Source organism: Notolepis coatsorum (genome assembly GCF_963971535.1).
Source record: "Notolepis coatsorum genome assembly, chromosome: 5".
Classification (NCBI taxonomy): Eukaryota; Metazoa; Chordata; class Actinopteri; order Aulopiformes; family Paralepididae; genus Notolepis; species Notolepis coatsorum.
The window spans coordinates 152,113,316-152,138,113 of NC_140169.1; the positions used below are offsets into that span (position 1 = coordinate 152,113,316).

Consider the following 24,798-nt stretch of genomic DNA (forward strand, 5'->3'; position numbering starts at 1 on the left):
GACCACCCGCGGACATATAATGTTTAATAAACGTTTGCGCAGTACTGGCCAACCCGCGGACATATAATAATAAAAGTCCCGCGGTACTAGGCTAGCCATCAGGAGCACTCGCAAACAGATAACGTTAAACACAGCAGAAGATGGAAAACAGACAGACTGACCAACGGGGAACTGCATCCAACCCTAGTACAACCCTCGAGTATAAGTTACTAAGGACACATTTAAATCACAGAGGTGTAATGTTAGTCTACTGGAACTGTATACAGTGGTTAGCTTCTAGTTAGCGTTTTAGCTATAGCTGCTTGCTAGCTAACGTTAGCCCCGTGTGCTCAAAGCAGCCAGCTAGGTGTAACTGTTATGACTATAATGTTTCCAAAAAAGCACCGGACTACGACGTAAGGTTAGACATTTTATTTCATGCTCAAAAGCCCCTGGCTTGCACATCGCAGTCACGAAAGGGGCTAGCTCAACCAGTGCACTGTGCACAACAGCACACCAACCCAACTGATGTTACCACAACACTTGACGGTACTTCACAGCACTGTCGTAAGACCACCGTGCTGTCTTAAAGGCACAGTGTGCCTACCCAGATGCATACACAACATTGACGCGGCTTGACATACAAAGAAGTAATTATCACAATTAGCGATTTTTTTTTGTCTGGTAAAAAATCTGTTTGGCTGGTAAAGAAAATCAGATACTCGCCAGTTGGCTGGTAAGCCAAAAAGTTAGTTTCCTCCCCTGTCTGTACCATAAAATAGCATTAACGAGATATACAGCTTTGATAGATGCTTTTGTCCAAAGCAGCTTACAGTATTATGAGTACACACACCATGAGTATACACCATGAGTACCATGAGTACACACACGAGTACACAACATGAGTACACACCATGAGTACACACCATGAGTACACAACATGAGTACACACAGTGCACACCCAGAGTACAAACGTTCTTTTGGCATGATGGCCCTGTTGAAAAACAACCCTGGTGTCAGTTAGTGCCGTGCTGCGCGACACATGTACGCAAGCTAGCTCACGGGTCTGACGCGGCATGACCACCTATACATATAACAGGAAGTTAGTATGGTATTCTAATAACATACGGCAAAATCGGTCAAAGCTAAAGGATTTAGAAATCACTAAAGGTCATAATGGAATTAGTGGAAGATGAATAGGGAAGTGTAGTCTGACGTCACTTTGGACTGCCCGCGAGGTCCACCCGTAGCCTCTATAGGGATTTATCAGTGGGAAAATGGATTATCGGCTATTGTAATAATTCTGCCTCATGAACGTTGGAAAGCTTTCCATTTTTGCACACAAAAAAAATGATTTCCCTTCTATCACTAACATTATTGTTTAAGCATTTTTGGTTGAAATAAAAAAGAAATTACGATTAATTGCGAATATTTTCATGTGTTTAGCTATAGATTGTGGATGAATACGCACAGAAAGGTACACCGTGCAAATGTTCACGCTTAATTTGTTTTAAACGAGACAATTTAGAAATGGGCAATGGGGGAAATTGTTATGTACCAGGAGCCTGATCACTCCTGTGTCACTGTGCATGCAGGTTGAGGGCTGCCAATTAGCTAATTAGTGCTGATTGGTTACCTGCTGGGAGCTTTAAAACCAGCCCTGGTAACACACATGCAGTGTCTGTGCTTAGAGGAAGAGCTGTCACGTTCTTCCAGTCCTTGTCCTTTGGTTTACACTAATAGTTCCTTAATATAGTAGCATTTTGAGTTAGAGCACAGGGTTTTGGGGTTGGTTTGCACATAGGTTGCGTGCCTTTGAGCCAGGGTCATAACAGTTGGGGGCTCGTCCGGGATATTTTACCCCTAGAAATTTGTTTGGTGTTTTTTTTTTGTGTTACACAGGGTGTCATGGTGTTATGGTTTGGGTGGTGTTCGTTACATATTATGTAACGTGGGGGCTTGAGCCGTTTTCGTCAAACAGGTGAGTATGCCTTATTTGTTTGTAATTTGATGTGACTACTTATGCTGTTAAAATATATAGTTTAGTGGGCACCACATGTAGATAGGGACATTATTTTCTGGTTGTTGGTTAGCTTCCTGTGCACCACATACTCCTGGGGCAGTCAGGGAAGGGATTGGCACCATCTACTTGTCTGGTACCGTATCATGTACTGGACGGGTGGATGGTCAAGTATAATCTTTGACTGGTAGCAGGTGTGGTTGAAGATGGTTAGGTCTACAGGGCATTAGTTTAAGGGTAGGTAGGTTAGGGGGGCCAGAAAACACAGGTAGTGTGGTAGGGCTTGATTTAGTGTTTCTTAGAGTAGACATGTGGTGGGCCGGTTGTGACTGCAGTTTAGATGTAGAAGCATAAGTAGTCATATCAGGTTAGAAGGGCCACCTGTTTGAATTTGTTTGTTGTATTTGTTTTGTTTGGTTTGAGTGTTTGGTAAGCATACCTGTTAGCACTTAACACCCTGCGTGTATGACACATCTATTTATTTCAGGGTGGTTGTTTTTTATTTTTTTTATTTTTTTTTTATTAGAAAGGTGCGCTCAGTAGAGCACACATTTCCACCGCGTCCCTTTATGGTTGTTATTATTGGCATTAGCATTCTTCAGTGGTTCTCCAGTGGTTCTTAAGTGGTTCTTCATGGTTCTTCAGTGGTTCTTCGTGGTTCTTCAGTGGTTCTTTAGTGGTTTTTCAGTGGTTCTTTAGTGGTTCTTCGTGACTGTAAAGTAAAGTGTGTAGCTTGTGGTGGCTGGTACAGTGACGATGGCTTCCATCAAGGACTTTGTTGATCGCCCGTCTCATGACATGTTGGAGAAGTTTTCCAAAGAACAACTTCTAGAACTTGCTGTACACTACAGGGTAGAGCTTACTGCAGGTGAGAAGCGTTTGAAGCCGACTGCCTTGAGTGCTTTAAGGGTGTTACTCATTAGAGAGCAGGTGCTTGAGGAGAGGGTGGAGGAGCCTCCTTTGTCTCACGCGTCTCCGCTATTACCTGGTGCAGAGGGTGAGTGGAGGATTAGGGAGTTGGAGTTTAAGGAAAGGCAGCTAGAGCGAGAGCGTGAGGAGAGGAGAGAGGAGCGTGAGCTTAAGGAAAGAGAGAGGAGAGAGGAGCGTGAGTTTAAGGAGAAACAAATGTTGCTGGAGCACGAGCGTGCGCAGAAGGAGCTTGAATATAAGCATGCTGCCTTGCAGGCGGGTGCTCTGCATCCAGAGTCACGTTCCGGTTTTGATGTAGGCAGGAATATTAGGATGGTGCCTCCATTTTTTGAGAAAGACGTGGAAAGATATTTTCCCCTTTTTGAACGGGTGGCAACCACATTGAAGTGGCCTGATACCGCCTGGACACTGCTGCTGCAATGTGTTTTAGTTGGTAGGGCACAAGAAGCCTATACTGCTCTGTCCCTTGAACAAAGCGCTGATTATGAGCTTGTTAAAGCTTCCATATTGAGGGCTTATGAGTTGGTCCCCGTCTTATGTTGAATTTGGAAGGGAGAAGGAGAACCTGTTTGACAGGTGGTGCACTTCTCGGAAGGCAGAGTCAAGAGAGCAGCTTAGGCAGTTGATTCTCCTAGAGGAATTTAAAAGATGTGTTCCTGATATCGTTTCCACACATCTAAATGAGCGTAAGGTATCGAAGATAGGCGACGCCGCTGTCTTCGCTGATGAGTTTGTGTTGACACACAAGTCCGTGTTTTTGGAGGACTACCGTGTTGAGTCCGGGGATAGGCGTCCTGTTCAGGGGGGCCGTTTCCCAAAACCTGTGTCTGCTGGTCAGTTAACTTCACCTCCTAGGCGGGGTGGTTCTGCTGGTGCATTCCCAGAAGGGATTATCTGTTTCTACTGTAAAGAACCTGGTCATATCGTTGCTGGGTGCCCGGTGCTTGAGCAGAAAAATTTCAGAACCGTGGCTCTGGTAGAAACCATATGCAGAACGCCTATGCCAACGTTAGATGGTGATGGGGGAAGTATCAAACATGTGGACAAAGAGCTTGAGGGTTCCTCAAGGTTTATGATGGATGGATTTGTTTCCCTGACTAATGCACTAGAGTCCAAACAGGCTATAACAATTTGGAGAGATACCGGTGCTTTTCAGTCCCTCATTCTGGAGGGGGTTTTGCCGTTTTCAGAAAACTCTTCTTTGCATTCCGGTGTCGTTGTTCGGGGCTTTGGGGGTGGATTTGTGGATGCACCTTTGCATGAGGTCACGCTCAATTCTCCCTTAGTATCAGGCAATGTTGTTGTGGGGGTATGTTCTCACATTCCCATAAAGGGGGTGTCCTTCATTCTAGGGAATGATTTGACTGGTGACAAAGTGTTGGCTACTCCGGTTGTAACTCCCATTCCTGTGGTTTCTGAGGTCCCTAATGAGCTGGCACAGAAACATCCAGAAGTGTTCCCTGTGTGTGCTGTGGCACGGGAAATGTCAAAGGACAAAAGTGATGTTGTTGATACTTCGACTTGGGACATTACACTTAGTGACACATTCTTTGTTGAATTAAAATGTGTACCTGGTGAGAATTTTGGAAAGCACACTGTGGATGTACCTCTGCATAATGATTCTCTTGATTGTGGCTTTGTGTTAGGCCCGGTGGTGAAACCAGAGTTGACATGCGTGCCGGAGAAGCATGTGGCAGGAGATGATATGGCAGCGCAGTGTCTCAAGGTCTTCCCAGCCTGTACGGTGGCTGAGGCCACGAACGAATTGGAGGATGAGTGTGGGAAGGATGCTATGAGAGGTGCTGTTGTTTCATGTGACACTGTTCTAGTTGGAGAGGCTACTAAGCCTGCCTTAGGCTGCCAGCCTTCCCGCAGTAGCTCTATTGTCCCTAATGTTTCACTTGTGGGCAGGGATGGTCCCAGTATGTCAGTTGATGATTCTGACATTGATCCACATGTCCACACTGATTCTCTGCCATGCACTAGGTGTGATGGTCAACCTAGTTACCTGTGTCCTGTGGAGCAGGAGCCGCCTTCGCGACCTGGTCTGTTGAGTGGCAGCCATTTTGATTTTGATCAGGACAATGTTATTTTGGGTGACGCCATTTTAGATGGTGTTCCAGACGTTTTTTGTGACTGTCGTACTGCCATGTTCCAGGGAGGGGGGGGCTGTACCTGAGGCGGTACATCCTACTCTGGATGTTCACGGTTTGCAGTATCCTGAACTGCCAGTGCCAGGTGGGATGGATATGGGCGCGGTGGTGGTATCAGTGATCTATGGTTTTTGTTTTGCTGTGTTCTGTTCTGTTGAGCGCAGTGAGATTCGTTCTCAGATTGATTTTGGTTTGCAGTCTATTTTTGACAGGTCGGTATCGGTGGAGGGGCCTGTTGAAAGGGAGCATACAACACGGTTGGTGGTCGTGTTCGACAGGGGCCGACCCGCTATCGCTGTTGTGGTAGTGGCCCTGACAATTAATGGGTCACAGTTGTTTTTGTTGTTTTTGTTTATGGGTTGTTGTGTGGTGGTTGCCTCTGGGGCAACCAGTTTGGTGTGGGAGGTGTTATGTACCAGGAGCCTGATCACTCCTGTGTCACTGTGCATGCAGGTTGAGGGCTGCCAATTAGCTAATTAGTGCTGATTGGTTACCTGCTGGGAGCTTTAAAACCAGCCCTGGTAACACACATTCAGTGTCTGTGCTTAGAGGAAGAGCTGTCACGTTCTTCCAGTCCTTGTCCTTTGGTTTACACTAATAGTTCCTTAATATAGTAGCATTTTGAGTTAGAGCACGGGGTTTTGGGGTTGGTTTGCACATAGGTTGCGTGCCTTTGAGCCAGGGTCGTAACAGAAATACATTGCGTTTTCAAGATGGTGGACCGGCCGGAAACAGCAATAACATAATAACCACTACACCTCCCTATAGTTTTGGGACAAACACAAATCATCCGCGCCTATAAAGATTCAACTCCCATTTAGCTAATTGTCCTTTTGTCGGGCCGCTTTAACGTGTGGTTTTCTGGTCGAAAGCCTGATCAATATTTTGCTGTCAGAGTGTGACTTGACCGGCTGATGACACAACGCTATAGTCTCTGGTCAGCCGCCAGGGTGGGAGGCGTGTTATTGGAGTCACCTTGACCGGCGGAACGGAGCGCGGGACAATCACCTCGAGGAGACGAGGCTCATTTATCACAAATAAAATGCACACAATAAGAATGCTAATGTCAGCTGGAACGGGATGTTCGCTCGGGGGATTCAGCCCGGTGTGTGTTTTCAGATTTTTACACAACAAAGGAAACCAGAGAGGAGAGAAACGAATGGAAATAAATCATGGATATTTGCATATTATATAGTCATCATAATACATTCAGTAATTCTTAGGTAAATTCCTTTACTCCTATATTTAATTTGTCCACAATAATCATAACTACCGACCTCATACTATAGTCTATATACCCATATAACTCTGTATGATAGCATGTACAATAGTGCTGTCTATAGCGTATATAATTAATATATTTATATTTACCGCATATATACATATACATCTATATCTGTCTGAATATACCTGCTAATTCTTCTATATACCTACTTATAACCCATATAACCCTGTATGATAGCATGTACAATAATGCTGTATATACCGTATATATATATATATATATATATATATATATATATATATATATATATATATATATATATATATATATATATATATATTTATTTATTCTTACCGTGTATATTTCTATCCACATCTGTCTGTACATACCTGCATATAATCCTTTTTACATATAGGCCTACTATATCTATATCTGTACATATCTGTAAATACTATATCTATATCTGTACATATCCCTTACCTATACTCTTACTAGTTACACTGCTGGCCAGTATGACTTACTACCATAGTGTCTTTATACCTGTATCACTGTACATATTAAAACTCTGTACATACATCTGATTATCACTATTACTCAGTAGTACTGTGTATGTTGTATACCCAGTTTAATCATCTGCACATTGTATATTACTACTATTGCACTTTACTGTTACATTTGCACTCTGGTTGGACACTGAACCTCTTTTGGTTGTACTGTACTTGTGCTGCTGCTATGATGACAATACATTTTAATCTAATCTAATGTTTGGGGCGTGACATAGACCTCTCCCCCCGCGTGGCTATTCTAATTCCCATGTGTGGCTTTCCCACCCCAGACTGTGATTCGCTTTTTAAACGCATTTCATTTCCCCCACATGACTATATACATTGGCCACATGGGACGGCGGGATGCACACACCTCACTGCGTCTTCAAACAGAGCATTATTCAGGGTATTAATAAGGGTATCTCCCCCACACACCTCACTGGGTCTTCAAACAGAGCATTATTCAGGGTATTAATAAGGGTATCTCCCCCACACACCTCACTGGGTCTTCAAACAGAGCATTGGTTGGGTATTAATAAGGGTATCTCCCCCACACACCTCACTGGGTCTTCAAACAGAGCATTGGTTGGGTATATAGGGAGGTGTAGTCTGACGTCACTTTGGACCATCAGCGAGGTCCACCCCGTATAGGGATTTATCATTGGCTAAATGGATTATCGGTAGGGATGTCCGATATTATCGGCCTACCGGTATTATCAGCCGATATTGGCATTCAAATGTAATATCGGAAATATAAAAAAAAATATATATATATATATATATATATTTTTTTTTACATTTATTTACCCAGGCAAGCAAGTAAGAACAAATTCTTATTTTATTTATTGTCAAAAGTATGCATAATGTTGTGTTAATTCCACAACAAGAGATATGTAATGTTAATTACCTGAAATTATTCCGTTTTGGGGGGGGGGGGGGCCCTGCATATATCGGTATCGGTTGATTAATTAATTAATTAATTAATTAAGAGTTGGACAACATCGGTATATCGGATATCGGTAAAAAAGCCAATATCGAACATCCCTAATTATCAGTTATTGTAACAATTCTACCTCATGAACATTGAAAGGCTTTCCATTTTTGCACAAAATGAGTTCCCTTCTTATCACTAACATTATTGTTTAAGCATTTTTGGTTGAAATCAAATTCGACTTAAATTATTTTACGATTAATTGCGAATATTTTCACGCTGAGCTATAGATTGTGGATGAATACGCAACAGAAAGGTACACCATGCCAATGTTCATGCTTTATTTGTTTTAAACGAGACGATTTTAGAAATGGGAAATGGGGAAAAATACGTTGCAATTTCAAGCGAGGTGGACCGGCCGGAAACAGCAATGACGTAACAACTACACCTCCCTATAGACCAGGAAGTAACCACTACACCTCCCTATAGACCAGGAAGTAACCACTACACCTCCTGCGTCTATACTTTCCGTAGCCGCATTTCTGCAGGACGCTCTCTGATTGGCCGACGTCAGTTTCTACACTGGTTAGGCTTAGGCACTCTTTCGAAGTAGGTTAAGGTTAGAGTTTGTCTTAGAGCGTGACGGCAAGTTCTTTCGCCGGTTAAGCTTAGGCACTCTTTCGAAGTTGGTTAAGGTTAGAGTTTGTCTTAGAGCATGGCGATAGAACGCCAGGTAGTTTGCAGGCTGTTCGACGCGGAAATGGGCAAAGACACAGCTCCTCACGCGATTGGGCAAACATGTCAGTGGCCAATCAGAGAGCGTCAGTCAGTGGCCAATCAGAGAGCGTCCTGCAGAAATGCGGCTACGGAAAGTATAGACGCACACCTCCCTATAGACCAGGAAGTAACCACTACACCTCCCTATAGACCAGGAAGTAACCACTACACCTCCCTATAGTCCAGGAAGTAACCACTACACCTCCCGCGTTACTGTACATTGGAGGTGGGCGGGGGGGGGGGGTTGGGTAGGAGTGGGGGGGGGGGGGGGTTGGGTAGGAGGGGTGGGTGGGGGACACTGTACAACTATACAAACAAAACTGTACATTGGAATATTGACAAGACCATACTTGTACATTGGAGGGGGTTGTGTTAGGACATTTACAGGGGCCAGTTTCGAATTGCAGTCTCCCGTAGGTGTTTTTTGAGAGTGTTTTTGAAAGTGGGTAGTGATTCACATTCCTTTACAGCTTTGGGTAGGGCGTTCCACATTGATGTGGCATAATTGCGAAACGTGTTTAGTCCCTTGTTTGAGCCAAATCTGGGTTTAACATGATTTGTGGAGCTCCCTCTGGTGTTGTGATCATGGTATTCACTGACCTTTGGGAAGTATTTTGACATGTACATGGGTACCTTGGTCGTGTAGTGTATCTTGTAGACCAGGCCCATTGCAAGTTGCTGTACTCTGTCGTCTACTCTAAGCCATCCTAGTTTGTCAAAGTGGGCAGGGGTGAGGTGGGTTCTAGGAGTAAGGTCAAGCAGTAGTCTGACCAGTTTGTTTTGAGATGTTTGTAATTTTGTTTTTAGCGCCTTTGAGGTGCTTTGGTACCATGAGGTGCAAGCATAGTCGTAGTACCCTTGAATGAGTGCTCCTGCCAGAGTCTTCAGGGTATTCTTGTTTACCAGTGAGGAGATCCGGTACAAGAATCGAGTTTGTTGGTTGACTTTTTTTATTACATTGGATGCCATTTTGTCACAGGAAAGATTTGCCTCTAGGATGGAACCCAGGTAGGTAATATCTTCTTTCCTTTTGACAATATTGTCACCCACTGTAACTGAGAAGCCGTCGGTCTTGCTGAGTTTGTTATTTGAACCGAAGAGAATGGACTCTGTTTTGCCCATGTGTAATGATAGTTTGTTATCAGCGAGCCATATGCAGATTTTGCCTAGTTCTGAGCTGAGGGTTTTTTCAACCTGTAACTTGTTCTTGTCAGAGACCAGCAGGGCTGAGTCGTCCGCAAACAGGAACAAGTTGCAGTCACAAGCTGAAGACATGTAATTTGCATAAATTAGGAACAGTAGCGGACCTAGTATGCTTCCTTGTAGAACACCACAGCTTACTGTGAGGGGGGGGGATAGGGTACCATTTACCTCCACCATCTGCTCTCTCCCCTCCAGGTAGGATTGCATCCAGCTCACTGAGACTATCAAAACCAATTGCTTTTAGCTTGTCAATCAGAATGGTGTGATTGACAGTGTCGAAGGCCTTTTGTAGGTCCAGCATGACCATGCCGCAGTATTTGCCCGCGTCCACCTCTTGTTTGATGTGGTCGTTTAAATAGAGAAGGCATGTGTCAGTGGAGTGGGATGTTCTGAAGCCAGATTGGAATTCGTAGATTAGATTTTTTTCCGCTAGGTATTTTTCGACCTGTTCGTATACAATTTTTTCCATGACTTTCGAGATGGAGGTAAGGATAGAAACAGGGCGGTAGTTGCCTGGGTCTAATTTACTGCCTTTTTTGTGCAGAGGGTAACCACTACACCTCCCTATGGACCAGGAAGTAACCACTACACCTCCCTATAGACCAGGAAGTAACCACTACACCTCCCTATGGACCAGGAAGTAACCACTACACCTCCCTATAGACCAGGAAGTAACCACTACACCTCCCTATAGACCAGGAAGTAACCACTACACCTCCCTATGGACCAGGAAGTAACCACTACACCTCCCTATAGACCAGGAAGTAACCACTACACCTCCCTATAGACCAGGAAGTAACCACTACACCTCCCTATAGACCAGGAAGTAACCACTTCCTGGCACAGGGTCCGCCTTGTATTGGGAGCTCCCGCTGCCCCGCAGAGAGGCGGCTCCGGCCCCCGCTCGCTAACAGAGGCTCTTTAGAGGGAATTAAGAGTCACGCCGAGGAGGGAGGAAGGAACACGACGACAATGTGGGTTGTCTGGAGGAGTGCCAGACGCAGGGCCTGATCCATTCTCCTCCCAAATCTGGGCTCGCACACAACGGATATACAACAGGGGCAGCGAATCGGGCGCTGCAGGCTACACTCGTTCTGGAAGCCGAAAATGGAGCAGCTCTTCAAGCTCTCAGCTCTCTCTCTCTCTCTGCTCAATGGGGATTTTTCTTTTTCCCACCACAGACACACAGAATCAAATGTTTTCTCGCCCCCAGTTTGCTCTCTCTCTCTCCTAGGATCTGAATAGGAGAAGACTACACCCGGGCCGTGGCGCTGGCGGATATGACTCCACATATTTTGTGATTAATACAGGACCCACGGGAGACCTTCCCCCTGCCCGTATTTATATGCATTGGTGCAGAAATGTAATTACCTTATAAGAGATGACTCTCTTAAGGATGGGCGACAGGAGGCGTAATGGAGGGGCCTCTCCTGTCATCGCGCCAGACACACCGGTCTGTGGTGTGTGTGCGCGTCTGGTGAGCACGCTGACGGCCCCCCGGGGCCCAGGTGGGGTGGGGGGGAGACAGAGGTACACTACACCCCCCATGGGGAGACAGAAGAAGCTACTTAACTGCACCCTCAGCTCCGTCTGTGTTGCCATCAAGGACTCTGTCTCCACTGACCTCTCTCTCTTCTGTTTTGGCTCAAATATTAAGATACGATGAGATATTCCTTTATTCATCCCATAAGGGGAATTCTGACGGACTGACGAGTAGAAGCGTGGGCTGAGGGTGCTGCTTGGTGGCTAATCAACTAACTGTGATTACATTTAGTCATTTAGTTATTTAGCTGACGCTTTTCATCCAAAGCCACTGGAAGGGTATCATCTCTGGCAGCTAAGGGTCAGTGTTGTTGTTCATCAAAAAGTGTCACACTTATGTGTGCATAGTAGTGTAGACATATTGGTATGATAGGTAGCAGTATAGGGATGATAGCATAGTACATCGTAGATAGTATTATTTACATTTACATTTACATTTAGTCATTTAGCTGACGCTTTTATCCAAAGCGACTTACAAGTTCTGTACGACAAGCCATCAGGAAGGGCACAACTCTATCAGCTGAGCAACAATGTTCATCAAAGTGTTGAGTGCTACAGTGTAGGTTAGTTTATTAGGACAAGTGCATGACAGTACGGTTAGTTATAGACATATTGGCATGATAGGTAGTAGTATAGGTATAGTAGCATAGTAGGAAGGTAAATAATAGTAAAAGACAATAAGAAGGTACATTTTTTTCAGATATTGTTTGAGGAGATGTGTTTTTAGTCGACGGGCCGAAAGATTAGCCGGTTTTCAGCTGTTCTTCTGAGTGTGGTCCATTATGGAGCGAGGACCAATTATGCACGCAACCTCTTCTACGCCGATGATGCCCATCTCTATCTAGAAGTCTGCGGACGGTTTGTCCTCTCTGTGAGCGGCGGGGTTGTACTGTATGTACTGTATGCTGTATGACCCAGCTCTCTGGTGGAGGGCTTCTGAATTTTAATGCATGTGGAAACTGAGCTCTTTCCCCCAGCGCTCCGAGCCCCTTCTCCCTCATTAAACAGACATGCCAGCTTTGTTTTCCTTCACGGCATGATGGGATGAGGCTGGGGGGGGGTGGAGGAGGAGGGTGTGTGGGGGTGGGTGCTCTGATGAGGAAATGTGGCACAACAAGCACTGGAAGAGGCTGGCTGGCTCTCTGGCGCTCGTCCCAAAAGCAGTTCACACGTACAATAAGAAAAAGGGGGGGCGGGAGAATGGGGTTGTGTTTCTTTTGGGGGGGGGGGGTGCAAATTCAAAACATCACATGAGACTTTAGCTGTCCTAGTTTCTGGTAGTCATGGTTGAGTCTGAAGGAATTACAGAGAGAGACGAGAGAGAGAGAGAGAGAGAGAGAGAGAGAGAGAGAGAGAGAGAGAGAGAGAGAGAGAGAGAGAGAGAGAGAGAGAGAGAGAGAGAGATGAGAGAGGGGGAGGTTGGAAGGGGAGAGGGAAGGAGAGAGAGAGAGAGGGGGGAGGCAAGAGATAGGTTGGAAGGAGAGAGGTAGAGAGAAAGAGAGAGAGAGAGAGAGCGAGAGAGAGAGAGAGAGAGAGAGAGAGAGAGAGAGAGAGAGAGAGAGAGAGAGAGAGAGAGAGAGAGAGAGAGAGAGAGATAGAGAGAGAGAGGCAAGAGAGAGGTTGGAAGGGGAGAGAGAGAGAAGGAGATAAAGGCAAATTGAGATTGGAAGGGGAGAGAGAGAGACAGAGAGAGAGAGAGGGGGGAGGCAAGAGATGCCTGCCACAAACTGAGGGACAGTGAGTGACAGTCACCTGACATGTTTATGCCGTAATATTTTATGTTCTATTTTATGATGAACATTTTTGTATACTATGACATTAATATGTGTTTTGTAATCCATGCTTATGTTATCAACCATTTGCTTTGGCAACATGTACAAGCTGCGTCATGCCAATAAAGCCACTTGAATTGAATTGAATTGAATTGATTGAGAGAGAGAGAGAGAGAGAGAGAGAGAGAGAGAGAGAGAGAGGAGTAGAGAGAGAGAAGAGAGAGAGAGAGAGGAGAGAGAGAGAGAGGCAAGAGAGAGATTGGAAGGGGAGAAAGAGAGAAAGACTACAAATGGCTCCCCAAAAATAAATGCTTTTCTCCCGATTGTTGTTTTGTCTTGCTTTCTAAATCAACACATCAATTATTAATCTCTCTGAGCTCCGACAGAGTGTGTGTGTGTGTGTGTGTGTTGTGTGTGTGTGTGTGTGTGTGTGTGTGTGTGTGTGTGTGTGTGTGTGTGTGTGTGTGTGTGTGTGTGTGTGTGTGTGTGTGTGTGTGGCTCACTTTGTTCCATCAATAATACATTAAACAATACACACGTCCGTCCGCGTTATTGCACTAAACCATTTGCCGCACGCACTGGCAACGTCTGAGAATCTCATCTCTGAGTAATTCACACGCGGCAAGGAGGCAATAATATAAAAGGAACCGCTTTCAACGGGATGATAGCGTTATACACATCTACGAGCGAAATGAGAATATTCCAGGGTGAATAGTGTGAATTTACATGAGGGTGGTTCCCTTCAATTGCAGATAAATGAGAAAAAGATGAGTGAATGAGATAAAGCTCTGTTATACTGTATGTTGGTAGATCCTTTATGTATTTCATACCCAGTTTAATCTCCTGTACATTGTATATCACTATTGCACTTTACTGTGACATTTGCACTCTGGTTGGATGCCAAACCTCTTTTTGTTGTACTGTATTGTTTACAGTATCGAGGTGGATGTATACATAGATATGAATGTTACATTAAGAAAGAGAGAAAACACACTTAAACACCCCCATCCAGTGCCTGAATGTCAATCCACGTCTTGCCCAGTTGTACAGCCCTGGCCTATTCTTATTAAACTTTTTACTTATAATTGTACTATATTCTATTGTGCTATATTTAATTTAGTTTATATCACCATTTTATTTGATTCAACCTCTGAACTCCAGCGTTACGTAAAGACAGGACAGAGTGTTTTCTAGTAAAGCCAGTGGCTTTAAACTAGAGCTATAATGTATAGGCCTGGTTATATAATGAAACAATTTCCCCTATATTTGGCAGTGCTGGCTCACCGGTTTTAGTGTTTACAATTACACCACCACTGCTAAAAGAAATCCACTACATGTCAGCCAAATGACCCCATAAACCCAAACAAATATTAGGCTGATGTTTATAATTATTAGTCATTTAGCTGATTTTTTTTTTTTATACAAAGCGACTTACAAGTTGTGTACAACAAGTCAGCAGGAAGGGCACAATTCTGGCAGCTAAGGGTCAGTAAGATGTTCAGCTCCAGCACAACCTCAAAGCCAGGCCGTTCGCCCCTGCAGCTCGCCGCCCTACGACGGGAGCAAGCAGAGGCGAAGAGTCTGCGTCGCAAATCCCCAGCCACCAGACGAGCTGTCGGCCTATCGGCCGACTGTCCACTGGCGGGGGAACCAGGGCCGGAACTAGGCCATCTCACGGGAGACGGCGGCTCAACGACCCCTCGGAGAGGCAGACTCACCACCGGGCGCAGCCCGGGCGTATCTGACCGCCACGGCCGCGGAGTCAGAGCCGCCCCACGACGCACGCGGCAATGGAGAAGCGCTGGTGAAGGGCGACGTTGTGAGCGATCGAACCCCCCGAAGGTGCAGACATTATGTCTTAGCTTTTCTCGTAAATTGGCGAGAGAGAGAAAAATAAGATACAATGTCCACGTAGCTCCTTTCCAACAACTATTTCGGCACTAAACTCAAGTGGTGTATACAGACACTTGTCGGTGGTGAAAATAGGGAAGGAGCTTGTTAGTATGGCCACGTCCCCGCTTATGTAGAGGAGCGGATGTGGGTGTGGCCAGGCGGATGGGTGTGTACATGTGAAGAAATGTATTCAGTATTAGATTGATACGGGTTAGGGTTCCAATAGAGCAGAGCGTAAGCTATACGATAATATAACCAAACAACAGGACAAACCAAACCAAACCAAACGTCCCCTGCCCACGCCCGCTATGAAACCAAACAACAGTAGCAGACTACAGAGAGTGGCCCGATCAGCCAAACGCACAATTGGAGGTGGGCTTCCCACTCTCCAGGACATTTATAACAAGCGTTGCAGGGCCAAGGCTAAGAGAATAACCAAAGACTCTAGAATCACCCAAACAACTGCCTCCTTGCACTGCTGCGGTCAGGCAAGCGCTACCGGAGTCTCATGGCCAGTACACAGAGACTCAGAACTTCTGATGATGAAGCTAAGCTATGCTAACGGAGCGTCTATTCCCAAAGCTAAAATGCACGCACAGAGACAAAAAAGGTATGCATCTTCTTGTCTAACTCCAGGGAAGATGTTAAATAAGCTAATTTCCAAAAATAGTGGAGTTATCCTTTAAGTATAAATACGGCGCAGGTGTAAACAGCAGTAACTAGTTCAAAACCTTACCTACTTCACCACGAGTCAACGTGCAGTGAAGTGAGCACCCTTGCATCTAAATAGAGCATTGAGAACCGCGTGCGAATAGAATGTTAAAGTGTCAGAGTTTAATGCAGTAACGTTGAGTTCGACTTAATCTAATGTGAAGTAATAGTCGATCATTTATTGTATATCGTGCGGCCACAGTTCTTCCGTGTGTAGCATTACCCATCGGTTCGTCGTGTCTTTAGCTAGTGCACTTATCCAGGCTGTGTGGCCTAAATACGTCGCCCACACCCGAGGAGTCCTAGGCGAGAACCGTTGGACATGTACACAGGAGAATCGGCGCCGGTGATTACAGAACCATTCCTGGTTGGATTATATTGCTTTGGGACCGTGACTACCGGAGAAGAGCACCGTTGATTTCCACTATCGTTTGGGATTTAACCTCGTGAGGATTACCACTCGGGCCTGCCTCGTGGAAGGGGCTGGCTAGCTGTCAGCTTAGACCCATCATAGTATTCCTGCTATTCTTAGTGACTTATGCTCTTGACTGACTTTACGTATATTCTTCGCCATACAAGCGCGACCCTAATTCTCATTCTGTAACCGAACGTTGCCTAATAATAATAAATTACCCTCCAATAGTATTTCTGTGTCAATGCCGTGTTCTTGTGAGTGTTCACCATCTATATTTGATGTACTGTTTGGCCAGTAATTAAAGTACATAACTAGCAGTGGTTTAATATATCACAATCTTTAATACAGTCAGGGTTTTGTAACCCCTCAGTTACAGATACCGATATACCGATATTGTCCAACTCTTAATTTACGATACCGATATCAACCGATATCAACCGATACCGATATATGCAGGGTTTCCCCCCCCAAAAAATTATAATTTCAGGTAATTAACATTACATATCTCTTGTTGTGTAATTAACACAACATTATGCATACTTTGACAATAAATAAAATAATCATTTGTTCTTACTTGCTTGCCTGGGTAAATAAAGGCTAAATAAATGCATTGAGGTACATGTACGTTATATGTGACAAATAAAAACAAACTTCAAACTTGAGAAACCAAACCAAAGGGCCCCTGCCCACGCCTGGTATAAAACAAAACAACCGGAGAAACCAAACCAAAGGGCCCCTGCCCACACGCCTGGTATGAAACAAAACAACAGGAGAAACCAAACCAAAGGGCCCCTGCCCACGCCTGGTATAAAACCAAACAACAGGAGAAACCAAACCAAAGGGCCCCTGCCCACGCCTGGTATAAAACCAAACAACAGGAGAAACCAAACCAAAGGGCCCCTGCCCACGCCTGGTATAAAACAAAACAACAGGAGAAACCAAACCAAAGGGCCCCTGCCCACGCCTGGTATAAAACCAAACAACAGGAGAAACCAAACCAAAGGGCCCCTGCCCACGCCTGGTATAAAACAAAACAACAGGAGAAACCAAACCAAAGGGCCCCTGCCCACGCCTGGTATAAAACAAAACAACAGGAGAAATCAAACCAAACGTACCTGCACACTTGAATCCCTGAGCCACCAGGCCCCACATGAAGTTGGCACAGTGTTCACACCAGTGAGGCCCGAGGAAGGTGTGAACCTAGAGAGACAGAGGAGGAGAGAGAGAGACAGAGGAGGAGAGAGAGAGACAGAGGAGGAGAGAGAGAGACAGAGGAGGAGAGTTAATCAGACAGTCAGTCTGGAACAGTCGTTCTCAAACTACGGGTCGCGGCCCAAATTGGGGTTGTGGCGTGGGTACACTGTAAGAAAAAAGACTACAAGAAAATGGTAAATGTCTGGCATCAATGGTTTCCAAATACTTATTGTCAAATTACAGTAAAATCAAATACATTTACAGATTACAACCTTTATTTAATCGTTAATATTTTCATAAAAGGTAATTTACTGTATTTTTATGGCATTTACACTTAAAGTAGAAAAACAAAAGTAATCTGTAAAATAATACAGTGAATTTCCTGTGAAAAACAGTAATTTTTTTACAGTGTAGATGACAGCATTGGAAAGTAAAAAAAAAAATAAAATAAAAAAATATTTGCCTAAAAACGCATTGTTTTATAAATGTGTATTGATAACATAGTGCTGTAATAAAATGTTCTAATGCATGATCAAGTTCAACAACGTGTGCTTTTATTTTGATATTCCTTAATTCCACAGTGAAATTACACAATACATTAAGTGTGGGGTCCCCAAAAAGAATCCTAAATAAAATGGGGTCACGTTATGAAAAAGTTTGAGAACCCCTGTGTTATCAGACATTCAGTCTGGAAACTGAGCACATTCCCGGGTCTCCCCACCTCCTCAAGGTCAGCCGCGGGGGGGGGGGGGGGGGGGGGGGGGGGGCGTCTTAAACGGGACAGATTAGGGGGATTATCTCAGCACAGCCACTCAGCGTGGTAATGAGTGGTGGCCATGCGTCTGTTCGACACCGGCGCGGTGTGAGGGGACGACGCACGTTGTCATGGAGATCTGCCGTGGAGACAGTAGAATGATGCAACGTTTGCCCAGGAGAACCCCACTCCGCCAGGTAACAGGCCGGCCAATCAGGGAGGAACAAAGCAGCTCTGTGATTAAAGAAAAGGTGTTTCCCTTTACCTGTACACATTTATCTATATGCATGTACAATAATGCTGTATATACCGTATATATATTCATTCTTACCGTATATATATATATATATATATATATATATATATATATATATATATATATATATATATATATATATATATCCACATCTGTCTGTACATACCTGCATATAATCCTTGTTACATGTAGATACTATATCTGTACATATCCCTTACCTACTTACTACCATAGTGTCTTTATACCTGTATCACTGTACATATTAATACTACAATTCTGTACATATGTCTGATTAGCACTATTACTCAGTAGTACTAATTTATATATTTTATACCCAGTTTAATCACCTGTACATTGTATATTACTATTGCACTTTACTGTTACATTTGCACTCTGGTTGGACACCAAACTTCCTTTTGTTGTACTGTACTTGTGCTGTATGATGATGACACTACAATTGAATCTAATCTAATCTAGAACGGAGGAAAATGCATTGTTTTCGCACTGTAGTGTATACAAGGCAGTGTCCTTTGGTGCTTGACACTATACTCAAAATCAAAACCAATATAATGTACTGGTGAACAATAATATCGCCTTGCAAAAAAAGAAGAAAAAAAAAACATTGTATTCCTCTCCTGGATATAACCTCCCGACAGGGTTGGGTTCAATGTAACTCTCTATTCAGTGATTTCTGGATTTCCTTTCAAATTCAACTAATTAAAAAGGTTGGAATGAGGTTGTTTCATCCAAGCCATTGTCAAGTAAATGAGGGTGACTGATCCATCATCAGCGAGGTAACACACCAGTGGGAGTTCACATTTTGAACCCAATGAACTGAAAGTGAATTGATTCCACACACGGACCACTCAGTCTATATTCCACGGACCAGCGCCGGTCCCCTGGGCCCAGGTTTGAGAAACACTGAGCTATACAGTATAAGCTGTTAACCCTTTAACTACCACACTACAGAAGGTTAACCGTCTGTAGTGTGGTATAGTGAAAGGGTTAACCGTCTGTAGTGTGGTGGTGAACGGGTTAACCTTCCGTGTAGTGTGGTTGTGAAAGGGTTAACCCTTTGTCATGTGGGCAGTGAAAGGGTTAAACCATTTGGTAGTGTGGTAGTGAAAGGGTTCAATGAAACATTAAATGAAAAGTAATGTTATTGTTTTACCCGATCGTTGAATTGGGTTTTGTCTTGTTGTTTAAACGTTGTCTTTGCATGGAAATGATGTTTGTCTCAACATCATCATTGAAAGCGACGGTGACCTCATCCCTTTTAAATAAAGGTTTGAGTGAATGAATGAGTGGAACAGTCCGCGCCAGCAGCACGGCATGCAGTCGGTTGTCCATGGTTACCCCTAGTGATGTCACAGAATTCCTCTTGTTTTGTTTCCCTATATGTGTGAAAATCCTGTACTTCACACATAAAGACTCAAAGTATAAGTATGCGGGTGGAAAACTGAGATCATGAGATATATTTTGTCCTGTCTTTCAAGAACCCTGCTTGTTTGAATGATTGATTAATAAAACAGAAACAAACCATCTCCCCCCACCTAGCCTCTTACGTGACTGCGATGTGCAAGCCAGGGGCTTTTGTGCCCCCCTGGCTTGCACATCGCAGTCACGTAAGGGGCTACCCCCCACCCCACCCCGCCTACCCAACCCCCCCCCACCTACCCAACCTCCTCCAATGTAGTTTCTTCCCCCTCAAATGTATATACTCTCTTTTTTAGACTATTTTTGTATCACAAACAGTAGTGTATTTATAAATCTGGTATGTCATAAATGTCTACATCAGTACTGTCTACCTGTATGTCATCATGTATGTCATATGTTATTATGAATTGAAAATGGGGGACCCTGATGTAAACAAGACGAAAGTCTTTCTCTGGTCTGCATCCCTTTAACAATTGTGTGTATTGAGCCGTACTGTATTGTACCCATTCTGCAATCTGTTAATAACATTTTCAATCAATCAATCAACTGAATTCCAGTAGGGGGGGGGCTTTTTCTAGGCCCTATAGGGGTGTTTCTCCCCCCCCCCACCATACCATGGAAGAACAGACCTGAAAGACCAGTCTACAGTGGTGTGAATGTCTGGTTCCAAAACAAACCATTATGATGTGAGAGATACCACCACCCGCCGGTATCACAACTAATCAGAGTCCAAAGTCGCATAACATTAGCATGAGAAACCAATTCTTCTCACCCTGAGCGGGGATCTAAAAGTACCCGCTATCACAATTAAACACGTGACCTGTTAGACCCTGTTAGCTCAGAGCTCCTCTTTCAACTTAACAAGCATTAAACAAAATGGCCCAGTCATCTATTCACCTTTGTTTAATACACACAGCGTTGTCTCTAATGTTATTAACTACTGATAGCTCGCGATATCATCAGTTTTGGTGCTGGCTAAGTAGCGTGAGCTAACGTTAGCTTCTAGCCACAATGCTATATTGTTATAATGGCATACTCCATTGACGTTAGCATGCAGCTAACAATGCTACCGATAGTTTTTTAGACTAAACTATCCGCTCTTGGTGGTCACTTGTGTTGATGTTAGTTTTGTTTCATCAACAAATGACAGGCAGAACACACAGTGAATGTATCCGTTTTGTTTATTGCACTTTTATTAGGCTTTGCTGAAAAATAATTGCTGCATTGAGTAAATAGGCAAGATGGTGGCGCGGCATAGGCGCCTGCCTTATTGACATTCTTTGCTGGAGCTTCCAGGAAGTGTATTGGCACATTCGTTCTGATTGGTTGAAATTGCCTTCATGTTTGCCACCTACTGCCACCTACTGCGCTGGCAGTGTACTACATCAGTGTGCTCGGGTGACAAAACGAAAAAAAAACGAAAGTGTGACTCGAGGCGCACGACGTCGCGGCGAAACGCATATGAAAACAATACGAAGATGATACGAAAGGTGTAACCGCCGCCTTAAACAAACCTAATCACCCTAAACCAAATGAGCATGCTGGCTAATGGCTCTGACAATAGCTGTAGATATTATATCATATCGGTTAGGGGTGTAAATGTACGCGTATCCGTACCGAACCATTTCAGTATTGGACCTATAAAGTTCAGTACAGCTGTGTACCGAACGAATACAGCGGTACGTTAACCACTAACAAACCCCCCCGCAGATTTTTTTTTATATATATACTGTATCTGTCTGTTCAGACCTGCATATAATCATTTTTACATATCTGTAGATACTATATCTATATATCCCTTACCTACTCTTACTAGTTACACTGCTGGCCAGTACGACTTACTAATGACGTCTTTATACCTGTATCACTGTACATATTAATACAACTCTGTACATACATCTGATTAGCACTATTACCCAGTAGTACTAATTCATATATTTTAATTTAATCACCTGTACATTGTATATTACTATTGCAATTTAATGTTACATTTGCACTTGGTTACTTACATTGGCCGGATGCCAAACTTATTTTCATTGTACTGTACTTGTGCTGTATAACTATACCTCATTTTAGCATTTGTTTGCATTTTGTTCTTAGTTTTGTATATTGTATATTTTGTATAGTGTTTGGCCTTGTTCTTTTTACTTACTTACTTATTTTTATTTTTATACTATGAAGCACAATCTCATGAGGCTCATACAGAACCAAGCAGTTCACTGTAATGTACACCTTATATATGTGACAAATAAAACAAAACTTGAAACTTATACATTTGAATATAATCGAATGTATATATATATTCTTTTACATAAATATAATTAGCTGTCTGTGTAAGTTTGTTGCACAGTATTATATGTTTAGTGTAGAGTCTTTTATTATTTAACGCAGACATGTCCTCCCATGTTGAGGCATCTAAAAAACGCATGATGTGGTGAGAGAAGTGCATGCAGCTCCGTTAAAACGATGCTCTCAGCAGAACATGGCAGAAGAATAGAGCGACCAGTGAAACAATCAGTCGTTAGAACGCCTCCGAAGTGGATGATCTCATCATAGTATTATCATGTGAGATATAATTTTGAGAACTGCACTCCATCCATGTAAAACAACCCATCCACTGAAAGACATGTTGAGTTCTATTGAAACTCCAAAAAAATAGAAACCAGAGGGAAAAACGTTCCATAAAGCAGTGTACACCCGAAATGGTTAAAGGGAATATTTCTGCTCTGCTGCTCTCTGTCCTATAATAAGTGACCAGGGGCAGAAGAAGATAGTGGAGTACAGTCTGTTCTCCCCAGATGATCCCCTATAGTACAGTAATCTCTCCATCTGGTGATCAAACAGACCACAGTGGCCCACAGATCACCCGACTGATCTCCCTTTGAAAGGAGAGGGACAGACCCAAAACAGTTCACACTGACACACAACAACCTCCCCTCACTCCCCACCCACCATCTCCAAAAGCCTGAACACATCATCTCTGCCTCCTGGCCGCGGCTTGTTGACAACAAGGCAATGATGATAATAAGCTATCGGGAAAACGATTGAATGAATGAATGAAAACTTTATTTAACAGTTTGCAGAATGGGTACAATATACAGTACAGCTCAATACACACAATTGTTAAGGGGATGCAGACCAGAGAAAGACTTTCGTCTTGTTTACATCAGGGCCCCCCCATTTTCATTCATTCATATAGTGATTAAATCACACCGTGCCTCACCTTGAAGTTGTGGCCCTTGTCGCCCCTGCTGTGCTCCCGGTGGTCGCTCTCCTTCAGGGTGGCCCTGCGGACCAGAGAGGTGAGCTGCGAGTAGGCGAACAGCTTGAGGGGCTGCCAGATCGTGGCCGGGGGCTTGTGGCTCTGCGTCCTCATCCCCAGCGCCGCGGCCAGGATCTCCTCCTCCCGGTTCGAATCCCGCTTCCCGTTCTTCTGGACCTGGTAGGACTCTCTGGATGGCATTCTGGTGCTGCGCCGGGAGCGATGCGGCCAGGTGAGCAGACAGACAGACCCGATGATAGAGCGGTGAATAAAACGGTTAGACAGGGTCCCCCCTCGATGCTCAGAGCGAGTGTGTAGTGAGCAATATCACTTGCATGGTTCCAAACAGACCTATAGGTTCCACACACACAAAAAACAAACACACACAAAACAAAATGTGTCCCCCAAAAAAAAAAAAAAAAAAGTTTGGCCTCAGTTGAATAAATCCTCTCCGAGCTGCAGTGACAGTAGATGTTGGGGTCTCTCTGGATGGAGAGGAGTTAGTACTGTAGCAGCCCTGGGTCCTGGTGGCTCCTCCCGGGGAATGTGATGTGCAGATGGGGCTGAGTGTTAATCCTCTCTCCTCCTCCTCCCTGGAACAGAGACAGAGGCACTCTGGTGATGTTGCTGCTGCCGGGGGCTCCTAGAGGGAGAGGGGGGGGTACGGGGGGGGCGTCTCTACATTTCGTAGCCGCATTTCTGCAGACCCCTCTCTGATTGGTTGAACTCCATTTCTGCAGACCCCTCTCTGATTAGTTGAGCGAAGCCCCTCTCTGATTGGTTTAGCTCGTCACGCAGTAAAAGGCGGATGTAATGTTATCATATCAATCGCGTAACGTTATTTCGCGTGACTTCGCGGTTTATTCATAACGTTATGCACATTTCACAACACAGCCAGCTGTCAGAAACTGTACATTGTAACGTTATGTTATTTCGCAATTGACCACCAGACTCTTTCTCTTAGGCATTAACTGGGTTAATTAATATAAATGTTATATTGTAACTGTCTAGTTACACATTGGTTCCGAAACATGTATGTTCCAGGCTGCAATTAAAACTTTGAATCTGAGAGAGCTCTGGTCAGCGAAGCCGGCGAGCGATTATTATTGGTTTTTAATGACAAACCAATTACATAAGCCTATCCAACATATGTGTAAAGGCACACACAACATATTCCAGTTAACGGTATATTTTTTTAATGATTCGTTATGGCGTAATCAATACTTCCATGCGTATAAATTGCGTTCGCGACCTCCATGTTTTGGGGCTATTCATCAGAAAACTCGGATCCGGGATTCGGCTCCCATCCGTCGGGCAAGAACTGTGGGTTTTCAGCCTCTCTCTCTGGAGCTTAACGGAGTTCTGACTCCTGGCTAGAGGAGCTTGTCGCGGCTCATGCGCATGCGCACGCTCGGCCAATCAGAGAGGGGTCTGCAGAAATGGGCTCAACCAATCAGAGAGGGGTCTGCAGAAATGCGGCTACAAAATGTAGAGACGCACGGGGGGCGGGGCTCTCTGGTGGAGTAGTATAGTCACCAGCCGATTATTAACCCTTTCACTGCCACAATACAGAAGGTTAACCATTTACTATCACACTACCGACGGTTAACCTTCTGTAGTGTGGCAGTGAAAGGGTTAACCGGCTGTCGTGTGGCAGTGAAAGGGTTAACCGGCTGTCGTGTGGCAGTGAAAGGGTTAACCTTCTGTGTATTGTCCGACAGCGGGTTAACCCTTTCACTGCCACACACGACAGCCGGTTAACCCTTTCACTGCCACACTACAGAAGGTTAACCCTTTAC

The 24,798-nt window shown here is 44.3% G+C and overlaps 1 protein-coding gene across 1 annotated transcript in view; it reads right to left on the bottom strand.

Annotated features, from left to right (window-relative positions):
• The window catches only part of chn1 (chimerin 1), a gene marked incomplete at both ends in the record, with an annotated part of 54,240 nt that extends 31,040 nt beyond the window's left edge, over window positions 1-23,200 (bottom strand). The window contains 2 exons of the mRNA XM_084314337.1: window positions 17,212-17,296; window positions 22,961-23,200. Of these exons, the coding sequence (XP_084170463.1) occupies window positions 17,212-17,296; window positions 22,961-23,200 (325 nt within the window). The remainder of the gene's footprint in view (window positions 1-17,211; window positions 17,297-22,960) is intronic.
• Between the last annotated feature and the right edge of the window lie 1,598 nt (window positions 23,201-24,798).